Source organism: Phacochoerus africanus, chromosome 11 (assembly GCF_016906955.1).
Source record: "Phacochoerus africanus isolate WHEZ1 chromosome 11, ROS_Pafr_v1, whole genome shotgun sequence".
NCBI lineage: Eukaryota > Metazoa > Chordata > Mammalia > Artiodactyla > Suidae > Phacochoerus > Phacochoerus africanus.
In genome coordinates, this window is record NC_062554.1 from 91,355,297 (window position 1) to 91,378,063 (window position 22,767).

The 22,767-nt window shown below is 39.8% G+C and overlaps 1 protein-coding gene across 3 annotated transcripts in view; it reads left to right on the forward strand.

The window, feature by feature from the left end:
- KLHL7 (kelch like family member 7) overlaps positions 1 to 22,767 on the forward strand; it is a 72,200-nt gene that overhangs the window by 28,573 nt on the left and 20,860 nt on the right. For all 3 annotated transcript variants that reach the window (XM_047752369.1, XM_047752370.1, XM_047752371.1), the window contains 3 exons: positions 3,552 to 3,727; positions 7,007 to 7,181; positions 15,777 to 15,919. In XM_047752369.1, coding sequence (XP_047608325.1) covers positions 3,552 to 3,727; positions 7,007 to 7,181; positions 15,777 to 15,919 — 494 coding nt within the window. The remainder of the gene's footprint in view (positions 1 to 3,551; positions 3,728 to 7,006; positions 7,182 to 15,776; positions 15,920 to 22,767) is intronic.

Genomic DNA, 22,767 nt, shown 5'->3' on the forward strand with positions numbered 1-22,767 from the left:
GTAAGAAGTCAGCTTCCTATTTCTTTTAAAAACCAAAATCAAAAAAACACCTTTAATGTGTATTTTAAAACAGAAAATAAAGCATTGTTATAACTATCCTAATTTAACCATAATGATGTCTACTGCAAATGTTCTTTTCTCTCTCTCTTTTTTTTTTTTTTTTGCTTTTTTAGGCCGAACCCACAGCATATGGAGGTTCCCAGGCTAGGGGTTGAATCAGAGCTACAGCTGCCGGTCTCAGCCATAGCAACATCAGATCTGAGCTCCGTCTGCAACCTACACCACAGCTCATGGCAATGCCAGATCCTTAACCCACTGATCAAGGCCAGGGATCAAACTCACAACCTCATGGTTCCTAGTCAGATTCGTTTCCTCTGTGTGACAGGAACTCCCCAAATTTTCTAGTAATATGCTTTGAGAGGAGGGTAGGGAGTTGCATATTAACCTAGGCAGAAACAAGCCATTAAATACTGTATCAACATTTTCCAAAATGAAAAACTCAATAATGAGTTTTTGTGTATCTAGGAATAGGAGTAAGGATTTACTTCAACAATGCCAAAAGAGTTCCCGTCGTGGCACAGTGGTTAACGAATCCGACTAGGAAGCATGAGGTTGCAGGTTCGATCCTTGCCCTTGCTCAGTGGGTTAACGATCTGGCGTTGCCGTGAGTTGTGGTGTAGGTCGCAGACACGGCTCGGATCCTCCGCTGCTGTGGCTCTGGTGTAGGCCAGCGGCTATAGCTGTGATTAGACCCCTAGCCTGGGAACCTCCATATGCCACAGGAGTGGCACAAGAAATGGCAAAAAGACCAAGAAAAAAAAAAAAAAGAAGAATGCTAAAATGATTCAGTGTTAAAAAAAATCTAACATACTTCACTGTATATACTAATATGCTATAGGAAAAAATAAATACTTAAAATCGTAACAACAGATGCTGAACCCATTTTGTGTTTTCAATATTCATTCTTTTTTAAAAAAAACCTTAAACTGGAAATAAAATAATACCTAGTTAACCTCTATGTGTCTGAACCTATTCTTTACCTGGAAACATGCTGCTATTCAACTTTGTGCTGAAGATTTCCATCAGTGTGGTCAATCAAGAAAAAATAAAGTAACAAAGTTTTCCTTATCAGGCATAATCAAAACAATAGTTGGCGAATTTAAAATTTCATTAAAACAATGAGTACCCATCGTGGCTGGGCAGAAACGAATCTAATTAGCATCCATGAGGATGCAGGTTTGACCCCTGGCCTCACTCGGTGGGTTATAGATGCAGCATTGCCAGGAGCTGTGGTGTGGGTCTCAGACTTGGCTCAGATCCCGCATTGCTGTGGCTGTGGTGTAGGCCAGCAGCTACAGCTCCAATTTGACCCTTAGCCTGGGAACCTCCATATGCCACAGGCGTGGCCCTAAAAAGATCCCCCAAAACCCCCCAAAAAACAAAAACAGTGAGTTTTTGAATAAGATGTTATCTGCTGAAAGGGTGTTATTTTAATTTTAATGTAATATATAAATACTACTAATCTGCCAATAGTCCATAGGCTATAGGACCAAGTCTATGATTTGAATACCGGTCCATTGTCTGTCTGTCTTAAATCATACCAATAATCTATGATTAAAAAAATCTGAATTTTTTTTAGGTCCACGAAGGGAACTCCAGATTTTTTTTAAACTTGTAGTTTCCTTAAGAATTGAGGGAGTTCCTGTATGGCTCAGCGGTTAACAAGTCTAACTAGCATCCATGAGGACGTTGGTTCCATCCCTGGCCTTGCTCAGTGGGTTAAGGATTTGGCCTTGCTGCGAGCTGTGGTGTAGGTTGCAGACTCGGATTGGATCCTGTGATAATAGGGCTGTGGTGTAGGCCAGCGGCTACAGCTCAGATTGGACATCTAGCCTAGGAACCTTCATGTGCCAACAACATTGCTCATTGCCGATGAGCAAACATTTTAGGCTTTGTGGGCTACCTGTCAAATGTGGTCCTTGTTTTTCTTCCTACTTCTCCCATTTCTGCTTCTCCTATCCTTTGGCTTTTTTTTTTTTTTTTCCCCCCCACAACCCATTAAAAGTAAAAAAAAAAACAAAAACATTTTTAGCTGCTGATTCTGCAGCCAGATGCAGGGTGGATTTGGCTCATGAACAGTATTTTCCTGATGCCTGATACGGAACATTAGTATTCAGTTAGAGGAGAACTTGCCTCCTAAATGGAAAATAAAATAGCTGAATGGAAAATGTGTAGGGTCTCTATGAAGAAAAAAAAATTTTTTTTGCCTTTCTTTAGGGTCACACCTACAGCATATGGAAATTCCTAGGCTAGGGGTCACATCAGAGCTGCAGCTGCTAGCCTACTCCATAGGTATAGCAACACTGGATCCGAGCCACATCTGCAACCTATACTGCAGCTCATGGCAACACCAGATCCTTAACTCACTGAGCAGGGCCAGGGATCGAACTGGAATAGTCATGGATACTAGTCAGGTTTGTTACCTCTGAGCCACAACAGAACTGCAGAAAATTGTTAATTACATTGAAGACCATTTAAAAATTTACATAGATGGATTGAGCTAGAGACTCTCATACTAAGTGAAATAAGTCAGAAAAGAAAGACAAATAGCATATGGTATCGCTTATATCTGTAATCTTATATACAGTACGATATATTTGCACAGAAAAGAGAATCATGGATGTGGAGAACAAACTTGTCATTGCCAAGGGGGAAGGGGAGGGAATGGGATGGACTGGGAATTTGGGGTTAATAGATGCAAACTGTTGCCTTTGGAATGGATGAGCAATGAGATCCTGCTGTGTAGCACAGGAAACTTTATCTAGTCACTTATGATGGAACATGATAATGTGAGAAAAGAGAATGTACGTATGTATGTGTGTTTGGGTCACCTTGCTGTATAGTAGAAATTGACAGAATACTGTAAACCAGCTATAATGGAAAAAAATGAAAATCATAAAAAAAATTAATAATAAAAATATAAGTAGAGATCTATGTCATGTTTTTTTTTTTTTTCTTTTTACTGCTGCACCTATGGCATATACAAGTTTCCAGGCTAGGGGTCAAATCAGAGCTGCAGCAGCAAGTCAATGCCACAGCCACAGCAATGCCAGATCTGAGTTGGATTCTTAACCCACTGAGCCACAATGGGAATTCCCCATGTCATGTTCTTAAGTGGAACTCCTCCATGTTTCGAAACAGTCAGTTGTCCCTAAAGTAATCCAAAAATTAAATCCTAATTGAAATCAGATTAAAATTTTTAAGAAGTAGAATATTACCAGCTTATTTTAAAATTTATTTGCAAGAGAAAACGTTTTAAAAGTAGCCAAGAAAAGTTTGAAAAAAACATTGAAGGGGGCCTGTCCTACAAAATGTCAAAATCAGCTACACATAAGGCAGTATAGTATGGTCATAAGAATAGACAAATCAGTAGAAAAGAAAAGGATTCAGATTTATGAAATCTATTACCTCATTTTCCTGGAGTCATACTGTATCTTCAGTGTATGTTTGGGGGAGTTTTAAGTGCTTATTTATTTTCTTTCTGTTTTTAGGTATAAGTGTGCTAGCAGAGTGTCTAGACTGTCCTGAATTGAAAGCAACAGCAGATGACTTTATTCATCAACATTTTACTGAAGTTTATAAAACCGATGAATTTCTACAGCTTGATGTCAAACGAGTTACACACCTCCTCAACCAGGACACTTTGACTGTGAGAGCAGAAGACCAGGTAGCTAAATTGCCTTCCCACATTTTCCTTAGTAAAAATGCCCCTATTGATTTCTTATACATATTTGAATACATAACAAGGGAAATGATCATATTATGAATATCTTCTTTTTATTAAACAGAGTATTCCAAAGTCTGTTTCATGGGAAAAGTAAGTCTTGGGTGCTTGTAGGAACTATTTGAGAGATAGGCCACTTGGTAGAGATGCTGTTGGGTAGGTAAAGTAGTGCCTCCCCCCAGATTGTCCACATCCCAATCCTTGGACCTGTGAATATGTTAACCTTACATGGCAGTTAGGACTTTGCACATATGGTTAAGGATCTTGAGATGAGGTAATTGGATGGGTCCAACATCATTACAAGGGCTCTTAAACATGGAAGAGGCACGCAGAAGAGTCAGTGTCAGAGTGCTGTACAATGTAAAATAGACATGGTCGGCCTTTGCTGGCTTTGAAGATGGAAGAAGGGCCACAAGCCAAGGAGTACAGGTGGCTCCTAGATGTTGAAAGAGGCAAGGAAATGGTTTCTCCTTTAGAGCCTTCAGGTAGCCCTTGATTTTCAGTGTGTGACTCAGACCTCCAAGACTGTCAGATCAACTGTCAGTAGTATAAACTGGGTGCAGGCATTTGGGTTGCTTCAATATGCAGACATTCACTTAATCCTTGTCTTTAGTCCTGAATCCTCTGTTTTTAAAGCCAGTAAGTTTGTGATAATGTGTTACAGCAGCACTAGGAAGCTAATAGGGGTACTGTAAGACCATATGCTTTGAGTTACTTTTGTTCTAAAGATAAAAGGCTTGCAGTGAGGGAGTTTATGTTGTGGCTCAGCGGTAGCGAACCCAACTAGTATCCATGAGGATACAGATTCTTTCCCTGGCCATGCTCAGTGGGTTAACGATCCGGCACTACTGTGAGATGTTGGTGTAGGTCACAGATGTGGCTCAGATCATGAGTTCTGTGGCCATGGCATAGGCCAGCAGCCACAGCTCTGATTCAACCCCTAGCCTGGAAACTTACATATGCCACACATGCAGCCCCTCCCCCCCCGAAAAAAAAGAGGCTTCGATGAGCCATATTCTTACATCCAGTCTTCTTGATGGCCCAAAGTATCAGTTTGCAAGTTGACAGGTTGCACCTGGAGGATCTGACTAGGTATAAAGAAAACTCAAGCTGTTCCCACGGTGGCTCAGCAGATCAAGGATACAGGTTGGATCCCTGGCTTCACTCAGTGGGTTAGAGATCCAGCATTGCCACACGCTGCAACATAGGTGTGGCTCAGATCTAGTGTTGGCTGTGGCTGTGGTGTAGGCCTCAGATGCAGCTCTAGTTAAACCTCTACCCTGGAAACTTCCATATGCCACAGGTGCAGCCATTAAAAACAAAAACAAAAACAAAACACCCTCAGTTATATATCAAAATTGACTGCTTATAAGCAGTATAGAAAGGGAAGAGTAGGTGATTTTATTTATTTAGTTAGTCTTTTTAGGGCTTCATCTGCAGCATATTGAGGTTCCTAGGCTAGGCATTCCAGTTGGAGCTACAGCTGCCGGCCTATACCACAGCCACAGCAGCATGGGATCTGAGCCTTGTCTGTGACCTACACTACAGTTCACAGCAATGCTGGATCCTTAATCCACTGAACGGGGTCAGAGATCGAACCCGTGTCCTCATGGATACTAGTCCGTTAACCACTGAGCCATGATGGGAACTCCAAGAGTAGGTAATTTTAGACTGAGGAAACCTGACACATTTGATTAACACTGCCTATAGGTTAATATCATCAGTGATAACATGTTGATAGCATGTACCCTTAATATAATGTAATGGGGATGGCATCTGACCTCTGTGGTCTTCCTCCTAAAAAAACTACAACCCAAGCCTAATCACAAAACAAACCTAAATTGAGGGATAGTCTCCAAAATAACTGATCAGAACTCAGAACTGTCAAAGTCATCAAAAACAAGGAAGAGAAACTGTCACAGTTCAGAAGAGCCTAATATGACATAGAGACTAAATGTAATGGAACTTCTGTGGGATTGTGGAATAGAAAAAAAAATGACAAAAAGTAAAAAAAAGTTTAGTACGTTTGTATCAGTATTGATTCATTAGTTGTGAGAAGAGTTTCACACTGATGTAATGTTTTAACAGCTGCATGCAAAGTGTATGGGAACTCTGCACTATCTTTGCAACTTTTCCGTAAACCAGACACTCCCAAAATAAAAAGTTTATTTAAAAAAGGACCAATTCCTATTTAAAACAAACTCATAGGGAGACCAGACTTAGGCCTTATTAACACCAACCCAAAATAACTAACCTAACTAGCTCAAACATGTTATGTGGTAGATGTGTATGTATATGAAATAATGTTTGTTTTCAGCACGTTTAGTGATTTGTAAATCTAATAATGTTAATGAGCTTGGACTTGGTTAGTACAGTTAAATGAATGCTACAGTATTATTTTGGAAAACAATTCTTGCGTAAATATCCTATAATTAATTTTTTAAATATAGAATTTTTATACAATAAAGTTTCTATAAAGCAGATAAGTATATCAATTCATAATCCAGGATTATTAGATTGAAATAAAATCATAAATGACCTCTATATCTCTTGGGATGGAAGTCCTGTGAGGAAATTAACCTGTTTTTCATGGATATGAATATATATAGAAATTATCACTGACCAATAGATTTTTTTCAATAGAAATGTATATCTTATCTCCTTTCAAAAAGGAAGTTAAATTTTGTTTTAAAAAATTACAGATTTAACATCCTCCCTCTCGTTACATTATGTAGTAGTAATTAATCCTAAAAAACATATTACCGGGAGCTGTTGTGGCTCAGCGGTAATGAACCCAACTAGGATTCATGCAGACGTGGGTTTGATCCTTGGCCTTGCTCAGTGGGTTAAGGATCTGGCATTGCCATGAGCTATAGTGTAGGTCACAGATGTGGCGCGGATCCTAAGTTGCTGTGGCTCTGACGTAGGCCAGCAGCTGTAGCTCCGATTCGACCCCTAGCCTGGGGACTTTCATATGCCGAGGGTGCAGCCCTCAAAAGAAAAAAATAAATAAATTACCTAGAAGAATCACTAGAGCATTGCGTGAATTGCTCTAAAATACAGAGAGGTATTTGGGAATTAAAACAAATATTTGAATAAAATATGGGGAATAAGTGGTTATGCCTTCATAAAATTCTGCCCCCTCAGTGTGAGAATAAAGATAGGTAGTTTGAACTGTTGTTGCCATCTAAGAACTTTACTATGCTGTTTTTCTCCCCTTAGGTTTATGATGCTGCAGTCAGGTGGTTGAAATATGATGAACCTAATCGCCAGCCATTTATGGTTGACATCCTTGCTAAAGTCAGGTTTCCTCTTATATCAAAGAATTTCTTAAGCAAAACAGTACAAGCTGAACCACTTATTCAAGACAATCCTGAATGCCTTAAGATGGTGATAAGTAAGTTGCCTTAATATCCATTTATAAGCTGATGATGTAGCCAGTTTCTCATGGACTTAAAACCCTTGAGAGAAGTTCCCATTGTGGCTCAGTGGTAACAAACCTGAGTAGTATCCATGAGGACACAGGTTCGATCCCTGGCCCTGCTCAGTGGGTTAAGGATCCAGAGTTGCTGTGAGCTGCAGTGTTGGTCTAAGACACAGCTCAGATTTGAGTTGTTGTGGCTGTGGTGTAGGCTGGCTGTTGCACTCCAACTTGGCCCCTTAGTCTGGGAACTTCCATATGTTGTGTGTGCAGCCCTAAAAAGACCCAGACAAACAAAACAAAACAAAACAAAAACCCCTTGAGAATGGATCAGACTCAGTAGCCAGGGCAAAACAGCTGAAACTTTGCTCTAGGTAATTAATCTGTTCATTTTCTTAACTGTCTATCTGGAGGGAACTTAGCCTCAACCCTTATTTTATAGGGACTTGTGTGATAGAAGGTAAAAATTACTTACGCTTTGTCTCCTTTTGTGTACAGTAACTTCCATGCACATTGGTATTTGTGTTTCCTTTTTAAAATAATTTAGTCAAGTATTGTACTGTGATCACATTTTCTTTCTTAGCGAAAAAGTTTGGTTTGTTTGCACCCAGAACACAACATTTTTTGCCACATTTTTTCATTTACTTAATAATCTCTTAACTTACAGGTTATGTTCCAATCCCTCTGTAAAATACCATTTTAATAAAATTGTCTGTACAATTAAACAATATATTTCTTTTATTTTTTGAAACACAATTCATAGAACCTTCCTTCTGCCTATTCCAGATGGAGTGTTTGCTCTTTAGGCCTAAAGCACAGTTCTTATCCTGGGGCTTCCCTTCTCTGCCATCCTAGAATGTGCTTTCACTCTGTTCCTAAATTAGATTCATTTCATTGAGTTAAAAAAAAAAAAAGTGGAATTCCCATTGTGGCGTAGCAGAAATGAATCCGACTAGGAACCATGAGATTTCGGGTTTGATCCCTGGCCTCACTCAGTGGGTTGAGGATCCGGCGTTGCCATGAGCTGTGATGTAGTGTCAGTTGCAGACTTGGCTCGGATCTGGCATGGCTGTGGCTGTGAGGTAGACTGGCAGCTGTAGCTCCGATTCGAGCCCTAGTCTGGGAACCTCCATATGCTGAGGGTACAGCCCTAAAAAGATAAAAAAAAAGTTAGATTCACTATCTTCCTCAATCCCAGGTCTTCCTGTTTATTAATTGTTTGATTGAACATATCCTTAAAAGTTTCCTAAGAAAGAGTATATGATAGGTAAATATCTAGAGACTTGACAAATCTCCTATCTTTATCATAAAATATTGAAGGAGAGTTAAACTGGGTGTAGAATTAAGTTGGAGGAGTTCTCTCTCTGGTGGCCCAGTGAGTTAAGGATCTGGCCCTGTCACTGCTGTGGCTTGAATACTATGCCATGCCCCTGGGTGTAGCTCCCCCCCCACACCCCCAAAAAAGAACAATGTTGAAAATCATTTTCAGTTAGAATTTTAAGGGCACTGCTCCATTATTTACTAATTTACAGTGTTGTTTTTGAGAAATCTCATGCCAGTTTATTGTTCTTCCTCATAAGCTTTTAAAATCATTAATCCTTGGTGTTTTGAAAGTTCACAGTGGTGTGCATTTTTTTTCTTTTTTTAAAGTTATTGTGTTAGGCATTCTATCTTTTCAGCCATATATTTCTTAACTCCCCTCCCCCTTTTTTGGCTGAATCCACAGCATATGGACGTCCCCAGGCCAGGGATTAATTTTGCATCTCCTAAGTAACCCGCTGTAGTTGGATTCTTAATCCACTGTGCCATATCATATTCACTACTAATGAATTGTAGTTCACTTAAATTTAATGTAAATACCATTATGTCTTTAATTATTTCTAACATCTTATTTTGTGATTATTGTTCATCTCAATTTTTCACTGCTTCTTTTCTCTCTAGTCTCTTCTTGGATTGAGGTTTTTTCCATTAATTTTTTTCCCTCTACTGTTTAAGAAGCTTTATACTCTATCAGTTCTTTTAATGGTTATCCTTTATATTTTAACATATGTACCGGAGTTGCTGTTGTGGTGCAGTTGAAACGAATCCGACTAGTAACCATGAGGTTGCGGGTTCAGTCTCTGGCCTCACTCAGTGGGTTGAGGATCCAGTGTTGCCATGAGCTGGGGTGTAGGTCGCAGACTCGGCTCGGATCCCACATTGCTCAGATCCCACACTGCTGTGACTGTGGTGTAGGCCAACTTCTGAAGCTCCGATTCAACCCCTAGCGTGGGAACTTCCATATGCCCTGGATACAGCCCTAAAAAGAGAAAAATATATATATGTACCTTAGACATTAATATTTTTACTCTCCTGAAAGAAACAAGGATTTTAAGACACTTTAATTCAATTTACATCTAAATATGTTTGTCTTTTAGGTTTTTTTTTTCTTTTAGTTTTTTTAAAAAAAACTTTTCAAATGGGACATAAAATACATTGTTTAGATTTATCCACATTTGTCAATTTCTTTGCCCACTATTTCTTCTTGATTCTTAGGCCTTCCAAGATCTTGATGTCTTTGTGGAAGAAGGTGAGTGCCGTGTCTTCCTCCTCCAGCGTCTTGATCCTTCCCCTGCTTCTTCTGAGATCTTTTCCATATTCCCAAAGAGCATTCTTTACAAAGTTCATACATTTACAGTCCATTGGTTTTTTAAAAAGTGTTTTGGCTATCTGAAAATGTCTTCTTTTTTTTAAACCTACTCTTTTTTGGGGGGCTGCTCTGAGGCATATGGAGTTCCCAAGCCAGGGATCACAGCTGCAGCAACATCGGATCCTTAACCCACTGTGCTGGGCAGCAGGTTGAAACCTGTATACCAGTGTTCCCAAGATGCCACTGATCCCATTGTGCCATAGCAGACACTCTGTTTTATCTACTCTTTATTTTATTTATTTATTTATTTATTTATTTATTTATTTATTTATTTATTTATTTATTGTCTTTTTGCCATTTCTTGGGCCGCTCCCGCGGCATATGGAGGTCCCCAGGCTAGGGGTCGAATCGGAGCTGTAGCTGCCAGCCTACTCCAGAGCCACAGCAACGCAGGATCCGAGCCGCGTCTGCAACCTACACCACAGCTCACGGCAACACCGGATCGTTAACCCACTGAGCAAGGTCAGGGACCGAACCCGCAACCTCATGGTTCCTAGTCGGATTCGTTAACCACTGCGCCACGATGGGAACTCCTGTTTTATCTACTCTTAAATGAAAGGTGAACTGGGCATATAACTCTGTGTTGAATACATTTGCTCTCAATACTTTGAAGATATTTCACCCTGCTTCCATCATTACCATTGATGTCTGCTGTTGGCATAGTTGTCATTCTTTGTAGACAATGTGATTTTTTTTTTTTCTGTGAGCTTTTTAAAAGAGCTTGCCTTTGTTTTTGGTGTTTAGTATCAATATGTCTAGGCATTTGTTTCTTTGTGTTTATCCTGTTCAATATTTGTTTAGTTTCCTGAGTCTGAGTAATCTGTGTTTTTTATCAAATTTGGAAAATTCTCAGCTATTCTCTCTTCTAGACCCCTAGCGCAGGAACTTCCTATGCCTCAGGTGCAGCCCTAAAAAGACAAAAAATACTACTAATAATAATAGATGAAGCTCTAATATAAAATTTTTTCATAAGTGGTAAAAGTATGAAGCAGTGTGTGACATTTTGGTTAGTTAGTTAGGGTGTCAAGGAAAGGATATAATCAAGGACATATCTTTGTGAATGTCTACACTTAATGATAGAAGGAAAAGAACTAGGAAAGGAGAATTCACTAAGCCGCTTGAACCAAAGGCTGATTTCTTGAAAATCAAGGTGTAGGGAATTTTAAGAAGTAGAGCATAGGAGCTTTCTTGTGGCACAGTGGGTTAAGGATCTAGCGTTGTCACCACGGCAGCTTGGGTCATTGTTCTGGTGCAGTTTGATCCCTGTCCTGGGAATTTACACATGCCATGGTTATGGCCAAACAAATAACCAGTGGCGTGTAGGTTGCTACTGGTTTAAGTACAGGAACGTGAAAGAAAATCAGGACCAAGAAGATGCCTTTAGATTAGGTATTTCATTTTTTGAATTTCATGCATGTTAATATCAGATTTTTTTGTTTTGCCTCTATTTGCAAACTGTGTGTTACATTTCTGGGTAGAGAGCTGCCCTTGTTTGTTCATACATGTTATAAGCTGTTGAAGATAACCACCTAGTCTAGGTGTAGTATTTAGTTGTATGGATTCTGAATTGATGTAGAAATAAGATAATAGGATTATTCCAGAAATGCAACCAAGTATGAGGATTAGGCTGTTGAGCAGGAATCTTTTTTTTTTTTTTCTGTTCAGTTTTTTATTTTACTTTTCCTTTTTTTGTTTTGTTATGAAGAACAGTGAGTTCTAAAATTCCTTGATTAGGCACCAGCAACTGAGACTCTCCCAGGCTTTGGAGCCCGGGCAGAGCTCAGGGGAGGAAAGAGGACATCCCTTCTTCAGATCATCAGTTACCTTCCTACTGTCTGACTTAGGGGCTGCCTTTTAAGAGTAAAAGAAAAACAGACAAGATGATAAGTTTATAGAATAGAACTAAAAGAATTTACAAGTAAAAGAAAATGAGACATAAAATCAAAATGAACATAAAGCCACCATGAGGGTCCACACCAAGTTCTTATTCAAAATTTGCAGGCAGCAGTACCTGATTCCCAAGGAAATAAGCAAGGAGCAAGGTGTACCTCAGAAAAAGGTGCCAGAGTGTCCTGCCTGGCACTTGGATAGAAAAAGACCATCAGTGAAGGAGTGAAGGAGCCACTGTTCCTCCAGGGATGAACACAGTTGGCCGTAGTCAGCCACTTTGGCGCAGTGGCCTGTGGCCTGGAGCAGTTCACTTCTGTTTTTTTCCTTCCCTGCTCCCTATCTTTTTTTTTTTTTTTTTTTAATGGCCGCACCAGTGGAAGAGGACTAGAGGGTGAATCAGAGCGGTAGCTGCCAGCCTATGCCACAGCCACAGCAACTCGAGATCTGAGCTGCATCTGTGATGTACATCTCAGCTTACTGCAACACTGGATCCTTAACCCATTGAGCGAGGCCAGCGATTGAACCCACAACTTTATGGTTACTAGTCAGATTTGTTTCCGCTGCGCCACAATGGGAACACCAAATTCTTGTTGGGAGTATTATGTTCATAGATTCCACAGTATCCCTCTGCCTTGTGTGGAGCCTTCCTATACCAGTGGCTCTCAAATTGCACAAGATCTCTTCTGGGGTAGTGTTCAATAATTTGGATTTCTAACAAGCTTCCAAGTGATGCTTCTGATTAGAAAACTACACATGAAGAACTGCAGTCTCAGATCTAGAATGGGAGGGAAGGGAATGAGGTCAGCAAACCACACCCCACAGGCTGAAGCCAGCTTTGGACTAAAAGTGGTTTCTTCGATTGTAAAGGAATGTAAAAAACAAATGAAGATTATGTGGCAAAAACCATATGTGGCCTGCAGAGCCTTAAATATTTGCTGTCTGACCCTTTACAGAGAAAGTTTGCTGACAGTTGTTCTAACACAGAGTGGTTCTATTTATACTCTGAAATAGAAGGAAATACTAAAAATATTGATACTGACTTTCATTCATTGACAACCTGTTCTCCAAACCTGTCTTCTCTCTCTATCCCTCTTATAAAGATCCAACACAGCCTCATGAGCAAAAGTGTTTTCTGATGTATTGAAAATTTGCTTATGTAATTTATTTTATTTTATTTACTTATTTTTTTTACATTTAGAGAGTGGGGGACCAGGAGGCACTCTATTCAGCAGAACAAAGGCCCTAGGCTTTAGACTACTTGACTTTTATTAAAGAAGGTGAGGAGATTAGTGGACAAAACAAAGCTATCTCTTAGTGATATCAAAGGCACATACCCTTAGGACATAGTGCAGCTGTTTATAGAATAGCATGGTTAATGCATAAGTCCTTTATCTTGTCTTTTAAGCAGAACTCTGCATTGGCATGCATGCTTTTCTGGCTTCGCCACAACACCAAGTTTGCTTTCTGCAGAGTTCAGCAGCTCAGTAGTCTCCAACATCTCCCCCTTTTTTATTTATTTGTTGCATTAGAAGAGTCATAGTAAATTTTGATTGCAAGGTGTTCATTTGGTTTCTGTGGATCAGTCCTATTCTGCAGACCATGTCTGTAGCAGGTCTCTAAGGTGAACAGCCACATTCACAGAGTGGGGGGTCTGTCTCCATCCTCTTGGGAACCTCTCATTTCAACCTTTTTTTATTCACTGACAACCTGTTCTCCAAACCTATCCTCTCTCTATCCTTCTTATAAAGACCCAACACAGCCTCATGAGCAGAAGTGTTTTCTGATGTATTGAGAATTGCTTACGTTATTTTAATTTTAGATCAGTAATACTGCACATCATACACAATTCAAAAAAATATAAAAGGGTGTATAGAGTGAAAAGTAAGTTGCACTGGAGGTAACCATTATTATCTTGTTACAGCCTTCCAAAGGTGGTTTTGAGTCTGCATACACAGTCATTTACTTCCATATAAATTATGTATAAATAGGTATGGTAAAGATATAAATATTTAGAAGTTCCCCTTGTGGCACAGCAGAAACGAATCCGACTAGTAACCATGAGGTTGCAGGTTCGATCCCTGGCCTCACTCAGTGAGTTAAGGATCCAGCGTTGCCGTGAGCTATGGTGTAGGTTGAAGACGCAGATCGGATCTGGCATTGCTGCGGCTGTGGCATAGTCCAGCAGCTACAGCTCCGATTCAACCCCTAGTCTGGGAACCTCCATATGCTCTGGGTGTGGCCCTAAAAAGACTAAAAATAAAAAAAAAATTTTAAGATATTTTTAAAACACAAATGATAGCACACACTCTATGTACTCCTCTACGTCTTGCTTTTTTTCATTCTACATCCTGGAGATCATTCCATGTGTACAAATTACCCTTCCAAATTCTTCTTAACTGCCACATAGAATATTCCATTGTGTGGATGTACCATAGTTCTTTAATCACATCCTTGACACTGAACTTTAGGTTGATAATTCTCCTAAAGGGGAAGTTACTAACAGGTGTATGCATTTGTTTTTGTTGTTTTTTTTTTTACGGATCTACTGTTGTTCATTTTAAAGAGAGATACAAATAATTATTAATGATATTTTTAATAAAGCCAATAATCATTTTACTTAAAGGAGCTTTAAAAGTGAGATACAGAATGTAGTGTTCCAGTTTGGGTTGTGCACTTATAATTTTCACATAGCAAGCTCTATTACCCTCCAGATAATTGGTGCCCATTCACATCCCCACCAGCAATCTAGGAGGGTGCTGCTTCCTTTATTGTACCCTGTGTTCCAGATAGTTTGATCTTGAGCAGTCTGATAAGTGAGAAAGTATGATTTTAATTTGTATTTCTCTAATTAGAGTACTTGGATATCTTTCCATATGTTTAAGAGTTGTTTGTGGTTATTCTTCTTCTGTGAACTTTATTCAGATACTTAATCTAATTTTCTGTTAGTTGCTGGTTTTAATCTTACTGAGTATCTTTTATATGTCATTTATATGATTTATAGATGTTTTTTAGTTCGTCGTTGTCTTGATTTTGTTTTTTCTTCTTGCCATGCAGATTCTGAATTTTGTTTCTCATAGCCTCTGAGGTTTTTGTCTTAGGCTTCCTCGTTCTGGGCCTTTTTTTTTTTTTTTTAACTGTCTTTTTCTTTTGTACATTTTTGAGGTTTTTTTACATTGTTAAATATTCTATTGATTTGGAATTTGTTTCAGTAAAATATGATGTAGGGGTATAAATATTTTTTCCATATCGTTGTCTAACATCCTTTATTGAACAATCCACCTTTCCCACATTGATTTTAAATAACACCCTAAAAGTTTTTGTTTTTTTTCCTCTTTTTTTTTTTTTCTTGGTTGCCCTTAGGCATATAGAGTTCCTGAGCAAGGGATCAGATAAGGCCCAGCTGCAGCAATGCTGGATCCTTAACCCACTGTACCAGGCCAGGGATTGAACTTGCATCCCAGCACTCCCAAGGCACCACTGATTCCTTTGTGCCACAGTGGGAACTCTTGAAAAGTTTTTTAATTATCGGATGGGCCCTGAATTGACCAAATTAAGAAATTTCTGGAATTCCTGTCATGGCTCAGTGGAAATGAACCCAGCTAGGAACCGTGAGGTTGTGGGTTTGATCCCCGGCCTTTCTCAGTGGGTTAAGGATCTGGCTGGCAATGCCATGAGCTGTAGTGTAGGTCGCAGATGCGGCTCCAATCTGGTGTTGCAGTGGCTGTGGCGTAGGCCGGCAACTGTAGCTCAGATCAGATCCTTAATCCACTGAGCGAAGCCAGGGTTCAAACCCGCAACCTCACGATTCCTAGTCGGATTCCTTTCCACTGTGCCACTATGGTAACTCCTCCCCTCGCTTTATCCTTAAATGCTATAGAGAGATGATAGAAAAAAAATTACAGAAATAAAAACACTATTTTATTTGGATATTTCCATTTCAAAGCATTAAAGTGCCTGAAGTTCTTGAAGAGTTGCCATGTATTTTTCTATAGGTGGAATGAGGTATCATCTCCTGTCTCCTGAGGATCGAGAAGAACTGGTGGAAGGCACAAGGCCCAGAAGAAAGAAACATGACTACCGAATAGCCCTGTTTGGAGGCTCCCAACCACAATCTTGTAGATATTTTAACCCAAAGGTAACTAATTTTCAGTCTTGTTTTTGTTTTTAAAACCACCGACGAGTTCGCGTTGTGGCTTGGCAGTTTAAGAACCCCACATAGTATCCATGAGGATTTGGATTCGATCCCTGGCCTCCATCAGTGAGTTAAGGATCTGGTATTGCCGTGAGCTGTTGTGTAGGTCACAGATGCAGCTAGGATCTGATGTTGCTGTGGCTGTGGCATAGGCCAACTATAGCTCTGACTAGACCCCTGGCCTGGGAACTTCCACCCGCCACAGGTGTAGCAGTAATTTAAAAAAAAAAAAAAAAAAAGGCACCGAGCATGTAGACACACATCTAACACAAGTAGTAGTAATTCACATTAGAGATGTTACAGTTTATAGTGTTCTTTCATAGACCTCATAAGATACAAAAAACCTTCATTTTACAAAAGGAAACGGAGGGTTAGTCAGATGTTTCCAAGATTGCTCTGGAATGCTGCATAGTAACCACTATCACAGAAAATGGGAAACAGCTCTTCTCCATTTTGTTAGGAATTCTTTGCATTCGTTACAACTCCTTGCTTTCCTTATGTGCCATTTTCAGTGCAAATCTGCTTCTGGAGCTCTCTCTGTGTGTTTCCTTTAGTAATTATGTTTTAAAAGAAAATGTTGCATAGTCATTCTAGAAAATTTGGGAAATCTAAACCATCACAAAGAAAGAAGAAATAGATAACTAGATTATGAGAAAGACCACTCATATTTCTGCTTCTTATTTCTTAGACTTGTGTTTGGCTATGGGAGAAATAATACCATACTTTGCTGTTACTTCATGTATTGCCAAAGCAGAGCACGTACCATAATCCTGAAAGATAAGCATCCCAAGCTTGTGAGGTGGTGCCCATAACTGGTGTTGAATCTCAGCCCATAATGGTCTCTTTCATCATTTTGTAGGCCTCCTCCCCCCCTGTTTTTTTTTTTTTTTGGATGATAGATACCTGATGAGTCCAGAGTATCCTGTTTACATCAGGATACTTCTTTGGTTTTCTCTGAGGAGTGGGTTCTTGGAGGCTTTCTATTTCTCTTTGTAATACTGTAGTGTTAGGTACAAGACATTTGTAAAAACACATATGGTAGTATTGGCAAAAATGCAAAAGACAGAGTTCCTGTCATGGCACAGTGGAAACGAATCTGACTAGGAACCATGAAGTTGCTGGTTTGAACCCTGGCCTCGCTCAGTGGGTTAAGGATCTGGCATTGCCGTGAGCTGTGGTGTAGGTCACAGACGCAGCTTGGAACTGATGTTGCTGTGGCTGTGGCGTAGGCTGGCAGCCTGTACCTCTGATTAGACTCCTAGCCTGGGAACCTCCATATGCCACAGGTTGTGCCCCTAAAAAGCAAAAAAAAAAAAAAAAAAGGCGCAAAAGACAGCAAAAGCCCATCCAAATCCAAAATAAGTATCAATTCCAGTGAGGATAGAGCTTTGTTCCTTTAAAGATGGAAGGGTTCCAGTGTAGTTAGCTTGTTACTAGGCAACTAACTGATTCCCCCGAGGTATGACAACCAATCAAGGTCTTAGGATTGGTCAGCCTTGCCAACAAAGTGAGTGCTGGCCAGTGGTGGATAGCCACATTGGCCTCAGGGAGCGGGAATGTCTATTAGCATCTATAGCCACTGGCTTATGCAGTAACTACATAGATATCTGTAGCTGCCACTGTAGTCACTCACAAGCCCATTCAGCAAGCGTCAGATTGGGGAGTGAAGACAGAGATGCAATCCTGTCCACATGATTATTAAAAGAGACATTGCTACAGTTGTGGGTACTTCAGTAAGGATTCATGTGGGACAAAAATTTGTGTCCTTTCTGGAGGGCCACATATATTATCCTTCCTCAAATCTCTGTCTTTGTGTTTGTTTGTTTGTTTGTTTGTTTGTTTTTGTTTTGGTATTTTTGCCTTTTCCAGGGCCACTCCTGCGGCATATGGAGCTTCCCAGGCTAGGGGTCTTTCTTTTTTTCTTTTTTTTTTTGTCTTTTTGCCTTTTCTAGGGCTGTTCCCGTGGCATATGGAGGATCCCAGGCTAGGGGTCGAATCGGAGCTGTAGCTGCTGGCCTATGCCAGAGCCACAGTAATGCAGGATCCGAGCCGTGTCTGCGACCTACACCACAGCTCACGGCAATGCCGGATCCTTAACCCACTGAGCAAGGGCAGGGACCGAACCTGCAACCTCATGGTTCCTAGTCAGATTCGTTAACCACTGCGCCACGACGGGAACTCCTGTTTTGTCTTTTTAAGTCCGTACCCGCAGCATATGGAAGTTCCCAGGCTAGGGGTTGAATCGGAGCTGTAGCTACTGGCCTACACCACAGCCACAGCAACATGGGATCTGAGCCAAGTCTCCCACCTATGCCACAACTCATGGCAATGCTGGATCCTTAACCCACTGAGCAAGGCCAGAGATCGAACCTGCGTCCTCATGGGTGCGAGTCAGATTCGTTTCTGCTGAGCCACTATGGGACCTCCTAGATCTCTGTATTAGCAGTCTACTATTTTTGCTCATTTCAAGTCTAGATCCATCTGAGTAGTCATTATTCACCATCTAAGAATTGATAAAAATTGACCTGAAAGTTAAAATGAACAATAAAAGGAATTGCTTAAAATTCTGCCAAATCAGGTCATGTTTCTTCTGTGTATTATTCTTCAGTACCATTCCTGAAGGGACTGTGATGCTTAGGCAGTCCAGTTTTGGCTAGTACTATTACAAAAGAACTAACTCAGGTCTCGTAAATGTGTCAGCTGCTCTGTAGGGACTGCCTTTATGGAGATATAATCCTGAGTGAGGAAGAAAGCCGACCAAGTAAGGGTTGTGATTATCCCATTTGGGTCTTCTGTGCTTTTGGGACATCCATAAGCACAGACTTATTTAAACACTATATCCTGCATTGAAAGCATGCTATTTGTGATTTGGTAGGTAAGGTAAAACTGCTCAAAATGGGTTAATGATATCATCACCTGGTTTCCCTTGGGATCAGACATTGGCTGTCTGTCAGACCCTAGTGGCTAGCCAGGAACTATTTGCTGAAAAAATGGTATTTGTTTAAAGTAGGTTGGCCTTGCTCCAGAGTCCCAGGGTGTTCTCTGGTTGTACTGGGACATTCTTCAAATTTTATGCAGCATCTCGGTCAGTGTTCTGATGCCCGAGGATTACAGGATAGCCTGGGTAGCTGGAGCCATACTACTGCAGCCTGTCCCACTTAGAAAGCTTTTTACTTGCCGCTGGCAGCTTTTTTGTTTACCCAGTAAAAATATAAATGCAGGACACCCAAATAGAGGGTATGTGTCATCTGTAGAAAGTTAGAAGATACTTGGGGCAGGAGGCTATCCTTCATTTCCAAAGGGTTATACCAACATGCCGTAGACCAGGGCTTGGCGAACTTTTTCTATAGAAGACCAAATAATAAATATTTTCAGCTTTGTAGGCTGTATAGTCTCTGCCATAACTTCTCAACTAATGCTGTAACAGGAAGGCAGCCATAAATAGTATATAAACAGGAGTTCCCATTGTGGCTCAGTGTATTATGAACCCAGCTAATATCCATGAGGATGCAGGTTTGATCCCTGGCCTCACTCAGTGGGTTAAGGATCCAGTGTTGCTGTGGTTGTGACATAGGTCAGCAGCTGCAGCTCCAATTCAACCCCTAGACTGGAAATTTCCATATGCCACAGGTGCATCCCTGAAAAAAAAACTACATAAACAAATGGGGATGGCTGTATTCCAGTCTAATTTTATTTTCAGAAACAGTCAATGTGGTGGATTTAACCTGCAGAACATAGTTTGCCAACCCCTGCTGCAAACCTGTGGATGTCTGAGAACTCTGAAGTGACCAACTGATCTAGGATACTCTAGGATAACTTCTCCTCTGTCCTGTCAAGCACTCTCTTAGCAAGCAAGATGTGTGGGATCCTTTCCATTTCCTCTTCAGTTCTGTTTCCAGAGGAGACCTTTGGGAAGGTGAGAGAGACCAGGGCTCCTGAAGCTGAGATTATGGCATAGAATTAGCCAAGAGATCTTAAGGTTTAGGCTACGAAATTATTTTATTTTCTCTGCCACATCTGGCACTGCTCAGCAGATAGAGTCACCAGTGTGAGTTATATAACTCACAGAGCACATATGCTGCCAGAGATCAATAAGACCTCCAAGGAAGGAGTATTAGATTAAACACCATTATATTTGGACTGCCCTTCTGGGCTGCTCTTAGGTCATACATCTATTTCTGGTCCATTCCTCTATCTCCAAAATATAGGCTGATTTTTCACTAATGACATCTGGCTTTCTTTCTCAGTAGAAGATTAGGTGATTGCTAGGTACCATGAGGTTTCATGGTCTGTGCAGTGCAATCCAATAAGCATGATGTCATTGTGCGTAAAAGGTTGATACGCCTGCATGTCTGTTTCACATTAGGTAAGGTTAAGTTTATTGGCATTTCAGTGGCTATTTAACTTCAATGTTTTTAAATTTTTCAGGAGTCTTTTGAGTCAAGAGCAAGAAATTTATACATAAACTTTTTTCCCAAGAAAAATATGAAATTATGGAAGTTTAAATTGTAATTCTATTAACCACAGCTTTCAGATGTTGATAATAGTTACATACCCCTCTTGTTTCCCAAAGCCTACTTTGGTGTTGATTTTGACAGTTAAAAAGCAATTAAACAATGTTTTTGTAGAAAATACTTTATCTTAAAGTAGATGTCTATTTTGATGTACAGAGGGGCAAAGAGAATCCTGATTTCATTTGGGAGACAGCATTGTTTTTAGAATAAGGCAAATGTGGAATGACCACTAGCACTTTGTTTTTTGTCTGTAGTTCTAACACTTGATTTTTTTTTTAATTGGACAGTTGAAAAAAGATGTACATTCTGCACGACCTTGGAAGTGAGACTGTAACTTCAGAATTCTCATTAGATGTCTGACTTTGCTCTTAAAAATGGCACATGCTTAATGTTCTTTTGTATATTCAACCGCAAATTTTTAGACTTCCAGTGGAAAAATTTAAATAACTGAGGCAGTAATTACCAATAAAACATCCTCATTCCATCAATTATTACTCATTCCATAATGCTAACACCATTAGAATCCAGTTATAATATTTACTAAGGTTTCTATTAGAAGTATTAGCCTCTCCTTTCCTTTTGCTTAAAAACATCATCTTGAAAATTTTTCACCATTTGCTGTTATTTGAATATAATATTTTAATGTACATTGTTTCTTTATTATTCCTAATATTAAAACAATTGGGAAGGCTGATTTCATTATAAATTATTATTTTTTACCTTGATTATCCTAGGGTGAACATTATTTCCCTTATTCAGTACAAGTAAACCACTTAATAATAATTATTTATTAAGGAATTGTATTAAAATCCTTGAGCTTAGTATTTTCAGAGATGTTAAAATTGTTTTAACTGTCATTAAATGGGACCCATTTATGTGTATCCTATACCAGCTCCAAAGGATTATTTTCACTCAATTGATCTTTTTCAGAGAGGACAATTTAGGCAGTACTCCTTAGCTGAATTATATAGAATTAAGCCAGTATCCCTATAAACTATTATCTTTAGATATTCTTTGGGTATCTCTTGTGAGATGCAGCCAATATTTGTATTAATTGCTGGTAGGAAAATGGTAAAAAAGAAAATCTTTAACATTTTTCCTAGTAGATAAGCAGATAAAGAAATCTTGGGTTGCTGTATTGAATTGAAATGATATTGTTCTTGTCATGGTCCTTTCATGAAGCCTGCTAAGTCTCCACTTCCCAACCTGTATCTGTTTTTTAAAATTCTCAAGTGCTTAATGATTAATAAAAGTTAGTTATCTGAATCCAGTGCAATTTTCTCTTAGTATTGGTAGCCTCAAATTGTAGCATGGGAATATCTTTTGCTATTGATGCCAAAATAAAAATTAACTTAATTGACCACTTTATTTGGATTCTTGGAGTCAGTGAAATGGTGAGCTTTGAAGGCTTAAAACTTTAGAGTTGTGGCTCACCACTATCTTATGGTAGAGAAATCGGAGACATTACCCAAGAGGAACTCGCATATTCCTTGCCAAAGCCAAACAAGGAGGAAGACTGGCAGGATGAGGACTAGACCCTGGAAATTGCAAAGGCAGAAAACCAATGGAAAGATTTACCCTGAGTGCCTTTTCTTTTGCTTTTTAGGGACGCACCTGTGGCATATGGAAGTTCCCAGGCCATGGGTCTAGTCGAAGCTATAGCAGCCAGCCTATGGCAGAGCCACAGCAGCGCCAGATCCGAGCCACATCTGTGACCTACACCACAGCTCACAGCAACACTGGATCCTTAACCCACTGAGCAAGGCCGGGGATTGAATCTGCAACCTCATGGTTTCTAGTCAGATTTGTTTCCACTGCGCAATGACAGGAAGTCCCCTGAGTACCTTTTCTTACTTTCTGAAGTAGTTTCATCATTGAGCTTAGTGCCTGGCCTAGAGAGAGTACTCAAGTTTGTGTGAGAGTGAATGAACCAGTATAACATTATACAATATTTCACAGGCAGTCACAGGACTGGATTTAAATATGGATGAGCCCTAAGTCAAAAGAAATGAAGTTATCTTCAACACAGAACACATTTTCCTGTTGGAAATATTATTAAAGGTATCACAGCTACCTTCCTTCTTAAACAGGCCCGCACAAGGGGGGCGCCTACTCTCTCATCAAGGTGGAAGTTGTTAGTTAAACATTGCATATGATTTTAAAAGACCTTGTGTGTAAAAGAAGAGTAATTGTTAATGAAAAATGCTGTTGGATCGAAAAATTAATGAAACTTCTATGAGAATGCATAAGTAGTATTTGTCACCAGCAAAAGAGGGT